The 12217-nt window shown below is 38.3% G+C and overlaps 1 protein-coding gene across 4 annotated transcripts; it reads left to right on the forward strand.

Moving 5' to 3' along the window:
• Nucleotides 1-816: 816 nt before the first annotated feature.
• On the forward strand, nucleotides 817-9885 carry LOC131783312 (spermatogenesis-associated protein 6). Of its 4 annotated transcripts, none has more exons than XM_059100035.2 (12): nucleotides 817-963; nucleotides 1128-1265; nucleotides 1369-1417; nucleotides 1520-1567; nucleotides 3319-3449; nucleotides 3616-3693; nucleotides 4785-5109; nucleotides 6073-6371; nucleotides 7000-7046; nucleotides 7475-7534; nucleotides 8270-8337; nucleotides 9452-9885. In XM_059100035.2, the coding sequence occupies exons 1-11, from the start codon at nucleotides 916-918 to the stop codon at nucleotides 8301-8303; spliced, it is 1257 nt and encodes a 418-aa protein (XP_058956018.2). In that variant the 5' UTR covers nucleotides 817-915; the 3' UTR covers nucleotides 8304-8337; nucleotides 9452-9885. The 4 variants fall into 4 exon arrangements, with proteins under 4 accessions (XP_058956018.2, XP_058956019.2, XP_058956020.2 ...); XM_059100036.2 differs by having other exon boundaries at nucleotides 6109-6371; XM_059100037.2 differs by having other exon boundaries at nucleotides 5025-5109.
• The last annotated feature ends 2332 nt before the right edge of the window (nucleotides 9886-12217 follow it).

Raw genomic sequence — 12217 nt, forward strand, 5'->3', positions numbered from 1 at the left:
GCGTGGAACAAAAAATAAGAACAGTTTCCTTTCTTCTCGTGACATTTCTTATTGAGACAAATATTATAAGTGAGATTTTTATCATATATGGAGAATACACCCAGAGTTAGAATTTCGTTGGATACATATTTTTAAAACACAATCGACCAAACTGCACTAGGTATTTCAAAATGACTTTACTTTTCTGCTGGGGTGTATGATATTTCTTGTCTCAAAAACTTGTATACCAATCGAAACTCTAAATATCACAGGTGATCGTAAAACATTTGTATACAAAACCACTATACTTTGCATTATCAGAAGTTAAGTTCTTTCTAAATTTACACTGTCTCGTGCAAATCCGTTACTGCATTTGCTCCCAGCTGCTTTGATCCTATTTTTGGGATCAAGTTAGAAGCATCCATATTGTATCCGGGAGGCGCGGGTCGAATTACGTCGAGGCCTGAGTTTTTTTCTTTTTTTTTTTTGGCTTCTTCTCTGCTCACCTGCAAGGATAATAGCTTTTTTTGTCATTTTTTATCATTTTTGATCCTAATGGGAATCTTGTTTTCACCAGGTTGAAGCTCATGCCGCTGAAGATTGTATATTAGTCGAGTAAGACCCGTGGACATGAACTTTTCTTATGCCTTGTCATCAAGGAAAATATCAAGGAACTAACGATTATGTGTTCCAATGACGTCACAAAACAATTATAATTCTCATTTGTCCGTGAGTGTACTCATTTAATCAAGTTAAAGAATACTGCATTCTGATTGGTCAATAACTGTTTACCAAATTTCGCGTCTACCCGCGGCGACGCTCTAGCCGTGCGGGTTTAAATCACAGGTTTCTCTGGACCCGGTTTGATCTGACGTCGACCTCTACTGTTTTGCCTACCTTTTCTCGCTAGGATTTTCAAATAAGCGCAAAAGTACAATGCCTCGTAAGGCTATGAAAGTTGTGGTGGAGTTAGATATTCACACGGTAAGTGTTGTTGGCGAAATGTCGAAGGAATTTCAACTGATTCCTTCGCCGTTGCTAACGACGCCAGACTGCATGCTGCAAGGAAGGTCTTGCATGCGATCGATCCTTCGAAGGTTTTGTTGGAACGAATTTCATAAATCTTTCTGTTTCCATTCGCTTTTCAGGTGACATGCCCTGGTACTTTTCTCCGAGATTATGGCTATGTTTATTTGAAAGTAAATTGCATGGGTTTGGAAGTTAATACCAAGTCTGTAGCTCCTACCTTTCCATTGTTCTTTCATGAACGTCTGCGATTCGAACGGGTGAGTTTTAGTTTCGTAACCTGCTTTGTGTATTTGTTCTCGTCACGTTCGGACGATCGTGTGGATTTTGGCCTTGTTATTGTGCCTTGCTTTCTTTTCTTAGGTATTCAAAAGCTGTCAGGACCCAGCATACGTAACAGTTCACTTAAAAGGTAAGCTACATTCACTGGATCACGATCGAAGAATTCCGCCATATTTGATGGTATGGAAACCGGATACGAAAGTTAACATCGTGTTTGTTTGAATTTCTCAAGGTGAAGATGTTCTGGTAGAGCTAAGGCAGCACGATGACTACATTTCAGGTGAGAATACTTTTAATTTTGTAAATTTGCTCTAAATCCCTCGCTTACCAACGCTGCAAAGGGATTAACTTTCACGTTACCTAAGATTATTCGTGAGCGCTTAATTCTTTACTACCACCAGTGACGTTACTAATAATCAGCTGAAAGCATTCGACCCTGAACTTTTTTTCAAGAGAGGTGGGAAAATTATGTTTACATTATTACAGTAGCCACAACATTTGCAAAGAAATTAGTATTGAAATCTTCGCTTGTAATCTCCAACCAATCAGAAACAGACATGAAAGATATCAAGTTTGTTGTTTGATATATCGGAATTTGCGTTTTTAGCGCTTTCCGTTCCATTGGAAGCTGTATATTTGACTAAATCAGTGCCCCCGTACCTTGTTATAGTAGCCATAGTTAGAATACTTCGGTTACAAACTTTAATTAGTTTTTGTTTCGTTCGAAAACCGCACAAATTTGAGTTCAGATTGTCACATGCTAATCACATAATACTTATTACAAAAACTCAGTTTTTCAACGCAACTTTATCAACTTTTTTCTGGTTTTCTTTAAATATTCTTTCTACATTTATTGACCTTAATTCAAATTAAAGTTTGTCTCATTAAGACGTCAATGGTTGTAGTGACAATACAAAAATTCTACATACAATTAAAAGTGATTCTTTTGTGGTTTAGACAGTTAGTCCACAGGCATTGTACCGTGTTTGTGGTTGTCTACGTCATTTGTAAATTGATGGCAAAGTTTGTTTTGTAGATTGGTTATACACTCTTCTGACTACATGTTCAATTTATAAAAAGGTGTAAGACAATTACCTGTGTTAGAAAGCTTTCATTTTTGTAAATATTCTCAAAATATTACAGATTCTTGCAAAAAAAAAATTAACCTGAATTTGTGTCTATTTAAAAAAGAAAAACTTCTGGTGAGGACGTCTGAATAATTTACAATTAACACTAAGTTTCAAATTTAGAATGTGTGTCTATTTGAAAGAAAATGTATTTAGTTGTCCTTAAAAACAGTAACTCCTTAAAACTAACAAGAGAAAATGAAAAACAACTTTGAAATTTGGATGAACAGTCTGTAAGTTTTATGTTCTTCAAAAAAATTCAGGGATAGTACCAAATTATTTCAAGTGAGGTGTGCTTGATTGAACAATAATGGTTTGTCAAGTTAGTCATCCAAAATTTTGTGTAACTATGCATGGAATCAATCTTGACAGGGTCATGCATTGATAAAAGCATTACAGGTCTTTTTAAGTAAACACTGATCACCTAAACACAGTAGTAGCTGATTGAAATAATTAAATAAATGTCAAGTTAATTATTTGACAAACCATGTTGTAGTGGAGAATGCCAGATGAAGGACAATCAACATCTTACCTTTTAGAGTAGGAGAGGGTCATTAATTAGTGAAATGATCCTTTTAAAGTAATCATTAATCCTTGAACTCTCAGAAATGATTAATAAACATGTTTAATTTCTCTGTACAATATCCACCACACAGTCCATGAGAAAACTTGTACTTACCAGTAGAAGTTGTTATTTTGATCTATAATTTACAAATTCTTGTGACTAAATTATAATAAATTGTGCAGCAGCTAGAAGGGAGAATTAACAATCAGATCTTGGGAGTTAGAGTGTTAAATACCTATCTTTAAGATGGATTCAATAATACAAACAAACTATGTGATATCCTTAACATAATTTTTATGATGTAACTGTTTTTAATAATGTCACGATACTTGTTTGCAGAGGGCTATGTTATTGGTCACTTTGCCAACAATGCAAGAGACTTTTTGTATCCTGCTGTTCCACCATATCCAGGATCAGGTCGTGAAGTGACCCTCTTCAAAACATCTCTTTTTAACCCCATAAGAATTACAGTAAGTTAAACAATGGAATATAGTTATGGTACTTGTTAGATACACATTCAAGTTGGAATTTTCAAGTAATAGCATTGGATGTAAATTTGAGTCAATCCTGTGAATCAAACATAGTAAAGAAACTAGCACAGCCATCTTGTAACAATTAAATTGTGTTATTCTGCAGGGCCAGCCTCTGAGGTTAGAATTTTCTACCAAGACCACCATCAAGGAAGTCCCAGATCCTACAGATTACCTATCATCTGTAAGTATGATCTAAAGTTCCTTACATTGGTCTTTTTGCTATAAAATAATAATAAAATCACTGTGAACCAAGTCTTAAAAGCCCAATGGATCAATACAGTCTGAGTTTACTCAGATTTCCATACAAACATGATCAAGAGGCAAGGAGATATTGAAAGGATTGCATGGAAATTAATTGAAGATCTTGGTAACCCTCAAAAAACAATCAAACTCTCCTTATTTTTCACAAGGGAGTATAACAGAATTAAGAGTGAAAATGTAATATGTTTGAGGTTACAAAGGGCTTTTTATCCATGCATCCGTTCAAATTTCATTCTTGTGAATGGAATGCTAGCCCATCACAGGCAACTGCAAGAAATCTTTTAAGTTTTCCTGAATGCTTGCTGGTACTCAAGAGTGGTAAGAGGCACTGTGAATGTGTAATGTCCTGCCCATGGACACAATTCAAAGACCCCTTTCAGTGTCTCCAAATCTGGTCCTGTTGACCCACTGTTCAGTGCTTTAATTTCCTGTACACTCCTCATCTTGCATGTTGTATGAAAGAAATAAAAACTCTTTGAACCAGAAATGAAATCACAGGTTCTACATGTTTAGAGTCACTTGCTTAGAATTACACCTAAAACTTGTACAAAGTCTATTGCACTTTAATTGTGAAATGCCTGTAATAATCACTTTTTCCCTTAATGGATATACATTTTTTAAAAACTCTTTACACCTGTAAATATTTTCTTAAATTACTGATGGTCAGGGAGAAGACCGTGGCACACTTTCACTCTTAAGCACCTCCCTTAGAATCACTTGTGCAGACAAATTATCTTTCAAAACTGTTAAAAAAATTTATTTCAGTGAAATGTCTGTGGCCTCAAAATTGGAAATCTTTCTTTGGTAATTTTACTGGCTCTCTATGATTCTGGGATTCTTTTCATTTCACATGTAGCTGTTGTGACTGATGAGGTTGGGATGTGAACTGTCTGCAGTGTATTTTACAACAGCCATTCTTGATTTAAAGTCCCACTTAAAAATTGCATTCCCAAGAGATAGGGAAAGGAAAAAATAAAAAGAAACAAACTAAAAAAGAACCTGTTATTCTAGGACTCTGGTGTCGATGATCTTCTGACAAACAGCACATTTAGTACCAGTCGGCGGTCAGTCAGTCCCACAGGCTCTAAGCAAGTGCCACGGTCTCCCTCTCCTTCACGCCGCAAACTCACCAGTACACCACTACCTAGACCTGATGATACTCTTGCGAATCACAATAAACCATTTCTTGTTCGTCATAAAGACGAAGGTTTGTTGGAAAATCGTGACTTTAGTTCTTTTACTCGTCCTAAGCCTCGTCGATCCAAGTCACCCACCAGGAGGCCACGCTCAAGCTCCCCGTCCCGTCTTGGGATGTCAAGTGTACAACCATTACCAGGTACATTCAGGAACTGATTTGTAATAAAGATATATAGCCCCATAACTCCCATGAGTGACCAAGATAAAATTTCTCCTTACAATATCAATACAATATCAAGTATGCAAGTGATGAAAATAAAGAAAAATAATAGTAAAGGGATTATTCATTGATCCAACACCAAATTCTCTGAACTAACATCACCAGAACTGTTTGGCAAACAGTAAGGGGAATTACTTATGAGATCTCAGGAGTGAAAGGGTGAAAGTTCACAAGGTAACCAGGTGGACAATCAGACATGGCTTGATGCTACTCTATTTTAAAGATATAATGAATGTTACCAAGAAGTTATGGATCAATATCAGTATCTGGGCAACTGGCCACCTACCCCTCCCCTAACCCAACATTAACCTTAAATTGTTGTCAATTGACTGTTGTTGAGTTAGGGGAGGGGTAGGTGGGCAGTTGCCCAGATACTGATATTGATCCGAAGTTACAATCTATAGACCAAACTTTTCAGTTACATTCATTAAATCTTTAAACCAGATGAGCATCAAACCATGTCTGATTTGTGATTATTGTTTCTGGGTTCAAACTTTGCACTGAAATTGTAAGGTGAAGATAATTAAGCAACAGAGCACAATTTCCTTTGAATTTCTTGCCCCAGAGTCCAACAGGCTAATTATTAGGCCATTGCATCTCCAACTACCTGTCAAAAAAAGCTGAAAAAAAAATTTCTTTTTTTCTTTTTTCTTTTGGGGGGGGGGGGTGTGGGTGGGAGAGGGGTGTAGGGTGGGGTTAACTTTGCAATGGACTGGCTCAGTATTCTTGGGGGGGGGGGGCAGGAGGGGAGGAGTGGGTTGTTTTAATACCCCCAATCCCCTGATGGCACTTGTTTGTAAGCTGACTTAACCATGCTTCTCTGACAGTATCATTCTAAAATTCCAATTTTATTAGTAACACATGTGTTATTCTATTCCCCAGCATGGAAGTACTCAGAAGATTTCCCTTCTACTTCAGTTTCTCAACACAGGGCTCACACACGCTCAGTGACGGCACCTATGTCTTTGTCTCGCTCCTACCGTCCGTCTAGTCCTTCTCGTAGCCTCAGTTATGCATTGGATGATCTTGACATCTCAACCAACTCTTGGAAAAACTTCAGCGACCCAGTGCTACGATTCAAGAGTAGGAACTCACCTAACTTGAAGGCAGCTCTAGGGGCATCTGATCGCATTCAACAGCGTGTGGAAAGAGTGATTGAGGGGAAGAGCCCCAGGAAGTTTGTAAGTTTTCCATTCAATATGGAACTAACCACTTTGACAATGTGACGCTTTTTCTGTATTTTCCTTCCAACTGCAAACAAACCTAAAAAACAAAACAAACAAACAAACAAACATCTGTCATCTGCTCGATTGACTTTCCTGAAATAAGACATGGTTTGATACTACTCTGGTTTAAAGATTTAATAAATGTAACTGAGAAGATACAATTTTTTTTTCATTGGATCTCTTGCTGCAACGATTAGATGGCCCCTGGTGAAAGTACTGGACTGGAGTGTCAAAACATTGGGCCAATGAATTGTAACTTCTTGGTTACATTCATTAAATCTTTAAACCAGAGTAGCATCAAACCATGTCTGATTGTCCACCTGGTTGCTTTGTGAACCCCATATATTCCCTGAAATTAGTAATCTGTAAAGTTTCATGAAAGTCAATTGCAAACTCATGAAAATATGGGTTCCCAAATTTGCCACTTTCTATAAAGAAGTCATTGCTATGAAAAAACCAGTGAGTGCATGTTCCATCCCTTCACGAGTTTGCAATAGATTAGACTTCACTTAAGAAAGAGAATAATGCTTGTAACTTTGACTGTGGCTGATCATTCCTTTGCTTTGCTTTGCTTTACTTACAGTCTGAAGATTCAGATAATGAAAGTGTAGACTCACTGGATATTCTCAGGTAAGAGATGATTGCATGTACAAGTTGCAAGTTCATTTTCTGTTGTCAGTGCTGTACTGATATAATGCTAACTAATAACCTGAGCTTGTTGCTTCATCAGGATGCTCAGAGCCCACTTCTCAGGACTATTGCTAGTGCTCATATATATGATTTTAATTTACTGTGAGTTTACTCCTGCACTACAGTAGGTTCTCCTAAACAGATTTCTGGTACTCATTCATGCCTGAAGGTAATTTTTTTATATATTCTTAGCAAGACATGTTATTTCTTACACACTGTGTGAGATATGACAACATTTCTTGCTAAGAACATACAGAAATTACCTTGACCAGGGTATGATCTCAGCACTCATAATGTGTTATCCTGAGTTATAGAAGTATGCATAAATTTTCTTGCTTTTAATTGTTTCAATCTTTTTTGTGGTACAGAGAATCCCTGCGAGAGGAAAGAAGAGCACTGAGTGATGCCATAAGGGAGGCAGACAGAGCGTAAGCGCACTTTTTTGTTTTCATCTTCATGGGAAAAGAAGTGTTGTTGTTCTAATTTTTAATGACAAAACACTCTTGATTTGTTGGGAAAAAAGGCAATCTAAACTTTCTATGTAGTTCAAGACTTAAGCTCAAGTGAATTTGAGGGCTAGCAAGAGGGAACCTAGCAATGAAGGCATATGTTTTGTTAAATGCCTTCTGACACAGAATTCTCTATTCCATCCAACAACTTCTTAATAGAAAATAACCCTTTAACCCCTTAGAGCGACTAGCATCTAATTTCTCCTCACAATATCCCTCCTGAATCACACTAATAATCTCCAAACTAAAGGAGCTTTTGATTGTGAAAACAAATTTTCCTTGTCAGCACCTCAGGAAATGTATAGAGAACATGCATACTGATGTCAAGTTGTAAAGGGTCAAGATAAGATCTTCGAACAAAAGTGACTTGAATCTTCTGTGAAGGGTGTTACTCTCCTTAGATGGGATGCAAATTCTCTAAGAGTTACCTCCCTCCCGTCCCAATCATTTATTAACAATTTTGTGTTACCCGTTTTTACTCGTGACTGGAGAGGCTTTGTGGGAGGAGGGTTAGTTACCAAGGATTGTGGTACAGGGAACCCAGCCAGGCCTACAACTGTAATATTGAGAGTCCTGCTTACCTTACCATTTGGTTGTCGTCTCTCCAGCTTAGTGTTTGTGGTGCTGATAGCAATTTTTTTGGTTTGTTTTCAGTGCATATTACAAATCCCTGGGAATCGAATTATGATGCAGTGGTCCTCATAAAGTATTTCGTGACACAGGTTTGTGCTTCCAAAAAAAATTTGTAACAAAAATACAGTAGGCTTCCAATAACTTGAACCTTCAAGAGAACTTGGGAAAGGTTCTTGGGATTTAAGACAAATGACCGGGTATTTAAAGAGGTATTTGACGTATTTCACATAGTTTACATCACAATAAAATTTCTTGAAATAGTGTACACTACGTGGAGTCGCCCCTTTTCGGTGTATTCCGTCGCACGAGTCAAAAGAACAACCAGTTGGAAAAAAATAAAAAAGAAGACGTTAGCGCGCTGCGTGGAACTCTGGGAGCGAGGCGCTACTTTTCGTGCGCCTCCAGAGTTCCGCGCAGTACGCCAAAAAATTTTTTTTCGCTGAGTTTTTTTTCCTTGTGCGACCGACTTCGCCAAAAAAGGGTGACTTCTTGCAGTCTAGACAAACTGAAAACGGAACGCAGGAAAAAAGTGTAAAAGAAAAAGCAGCGATTCAAACAGCTAAACAACTGGTAGAAGTCCCGGCAAAATTCAAATGGGACTGACCCACGTAGTGAAGTGCAGAAATAATGAAAAGACAGAGAATTAGATGGAATTAGAAAAACGGTTAATTTTGAACCCGATAATGAAAGTAAAGAGACATGTTTTTTTGTCTTGTTATGGGAAAAGACGCCAGTGGAAGACAAGAGAAATATTCCTTTGTGTTATTTCTGAGCCAAAACAAATTATAGCTTTGCTTACCCTGGAGTTTTCTGTTACTCAGAGGCAGGGCGTCGGAGCGCGGAACCCAAAGAACGTAGGTTCTGTCTATCACGGGGCCCTACATTTATTTTAATTGTCCTGCGCTTAGGAAACGACGGAAAAAAATGTCACTACTTCAAAATCGCTCATTTTTTTATTTTTTTCGATTTATCGAGAGTAAGATTGCTTAGAAAATACTATTGAGGGAACGAAAGCTGCCCTAAGCTAGCGTGAGGGGAAAACTAAAATAAATGTGACGGAAATCGATTTTAAACTGAGGTAGTGGGAGTTACAAGTTTTTGGGAGTCGACTTTAGAGCGTAATGAGCTTTGATTTTTAAAGATAATAATAATGGTAATAAAATATTATAATAATATTAAACCTCAGTTGATTTTTCATTTCAGGTTTTTCTATGAAGAAAACCTTTTGGGGAAGTGTGTGCATAGCATCGGAGTTTGGCTGACAGTCTTTTTATAATTTATTGTACATTATAATATTCGTGAGATTTATCAAGAGTTTTATATCTTCAGTAATACTGCTATCATGATCAATGACTAACTCGGTTTACATTTTAGAATAAGCCTTGAAATCAGAGCACGCTTTAGGTTTTAACTTATATATTCGTTCTTGAATCGCAAATCTACAGTTTTATGTATTTATTTTGTCAGAGTATGTGGTCAGAATACGTGGTGTTGTTGATCTGAAGATGCATGATGTAATTAAAGATTTTAGGGTGGTTCGGAAATCAGACTTTCATTTATATCCTGTAACACATGCCAAATGGATGTTCTATATGAAAAGAGTTGTGTACATTAATAAAGCTATGCATGCAAATAAATGGATATGAATTTTTAAAAAAATACATATCTGATTGGATTTGGATTTGATTAAAACATGCCCACAATGTTACAAGATTAACACGTAAGTTCATGCCTTGTCAGAACTCAGGTAGGAGGGGAACACCCTCTGGTTTGAGGGTGGTTGAACAGTAGGCTTGGGAGGGGATGCAAAAACCTGAGGGCCATGTTTCGCTATGAGGCGGGCATACCATGGAAAGGGGTTGATTCGATTCACTTATCGCGATACACCGAAGAAAACTCACTCGTTCGTTTTCTTGATGTATCGCAACTCGTAAATCAAAATCGTTCATGCACACCTTCTATCGTTCCATCCCCGGCGCCCTGATAAGTCTTAAGTCCCATCTCTTCCTAGCCTTAACCTAAGCGTTTCACTGACTGAAACCTTGAGAAGCGCAAGCAGGTGAAAAGTCCTTGAGGGGTCTGGCACTGATAATCTGTGCCAGACCTCCGGGAAACCTCTCCCTGACTTGTCTCAAACCTTCTCGCGGGGGGGAAACCGCGCGTCCTGCAGGGGCTTTTAGTGAGGACCTGCAGGCACGCCTCTTTGGTATAAGCAGTCAATTGACTAGGTCGAGTCGCGCTACAATGTTGTGGAGTGAATTTTGTTGGAATTACAGTCAACAAAGACTCCTATGCTCGCAGTCACTAACACTGAAAGGCTGGGTGGAGTGAATATGCTGCTACTCGTTCCCTTCTAAATTGGTAATTCTTTTTCTGTCTGTGAGGCCAGTGTTCATAAAGGAGTGGGAAATTTAATGTGAGAACCAAGGAGATATGGTACCTATACACCGACGTGCTTACTCAAATTCCCCCTACTCTCCTCCCCACTTTGTGCACCAGTCAACCCCCCCTCCGCCGCAATCAGCTGATAAGGGGAGGAAGGGGATGGCAACGAAATGAAGTGGACTATTTCCCTGCGAGCAAACTCTCATTAACCCTTAAACTCTCAGAAGTGATCAACATGAAATGTCTCCCCATAATATCGTTACATTATCAAGCAAATAGGTAATGAGAATACTCAAACGTATCAGGTACCAAATTCTCATTACTTATTTACAAGGAAATGTGTAGCCGCTAGAGGGGCGAATTAACAATCAGATCTTGAGAGCCAAAGGGTTAATTAGCATTGCGACATAAGCAACGAAGCCGCTCTTTACGAGTTAGACCTCTTTTACGATCGAAACGCGAGTGGTTTACCGCTTGTGTCTGCTCTTTACGAGGTGTAAATGCATACCTTTTTGATGGTTTACTTTCGACAGACGAACAGAAAACCAAAAAGCTCAAGAGTATTGTCGCGAAAAAATGACAGGATGTTGTCACTTTGGGTAATCAGCACAAGGATCTCAGAGTTGTTTTTTTTAAAGGTCTTACAGGGTTTAACTAACAAACTGAAACTGAAATCAATCTAGACTGATTGTAAATGCTGTTTTAACTTTGTGGCTCAAAATTGCGAGAAAGGTTCCCGAAAGGTATTTTGAGTAGTTTTTAAAGCACAGCCACATGCACGGACCTCATCGCTCACTTTGGATGCGTTTTTCTCGCATTATCCCCATATTTTGGGCGCGGTTTTCTCGCACTTTTCCTATACTAACCTTGCATTTTTCCTTCATTCAGTGGACACTTACACCCCACTTTTTTCGCACTTTTAACGCAGTCATATCCTAAAGCTGTATAGATGTGAGGTCCCTGTTACAAATAGTTTGAAAAACCCTGAATTCAGCAATCGTTTATTTTTTTAAAGAAAAAGAAACACCAAGAGACACGACTGAGGTAGAATGTATCTTTTATTTTAAATATAATCGAGGTTACTGCAATACACCTTGATCATGCTGCAGCCATTTTGATTCCACTGAAAAGTTTTGTTCTTGCACGTCTTAGGTCATTTCACTGATAGGCTACATGCGCAGGAACAAAACTTTTCATCCACAGGGAAACACCACAGCTGCCAATAACGGCCCAAGCGTTTTGACTTGAGTAATACTTGTTCGAAGACTAAATGTATCGTCAAATCTTTAAAAAATCTTTTTTTTACAGTTTCCAGTCGAACCAAACAAGGTACTTCACTGCATATCTTGACTCGAGTCGTGCTGGAAAAAAAAAAAAAAAAAAAAAATCAATTTGAGAGCTGAATGCATCGGCAACGGATACGAGGATGTGGCAAAGCAAAATATCTAATAAGCCAGACCAACCTCGTTCACATGGCCTTTTCCCTTACTTGGGGGTGAGGCGCCCCACCCCCAGGTAAGGGAAAGGCCATGGGAACGAGGTTGGAGCGAAAAAACAGTTCAGCGCGTGCGTTTTTAACTTTGT

Source organism: Pocillopora verrucosa, chromosome 5 (genome assembly GCF_036669915.1).
Source record: "Pocillopora verrucosa isolate sample1 chromosome 5, ASM3666991v2, whole genome shotgun sequence".
NCBI lineage: Eukaryota > Metazoa > Cnidaria > Anthozoa > Scleractinia > Pocilloporidae > Pocillopora > Pocillopora verrucosa.

Excerpts from the sequence above, each read along its gene's own strand:
- LOC131783312 (XM_059100035.2), top strand. The coding sequence starts at position 916 with ATGCCTCGTAAGGCTATGAAAGTTGTGGTGGAGTTAGATATTCACACG. Across the intron at positions 1,418-1,519 it reads CGTAACAGTTCACTTAAAAG|GTGAAGATGTTCTGGTAGAG; the intron begins GTAAGCTACATT and ends GAATTTCTCAAG. Across the intron at positions 3,450-3,615 it reads TTAACCCCATAAGAATTACA|GGCCAGCCTCTGAGGTTAGA; the intron begins GTAAGTTAAACA and ends GTTATTCTGCAG.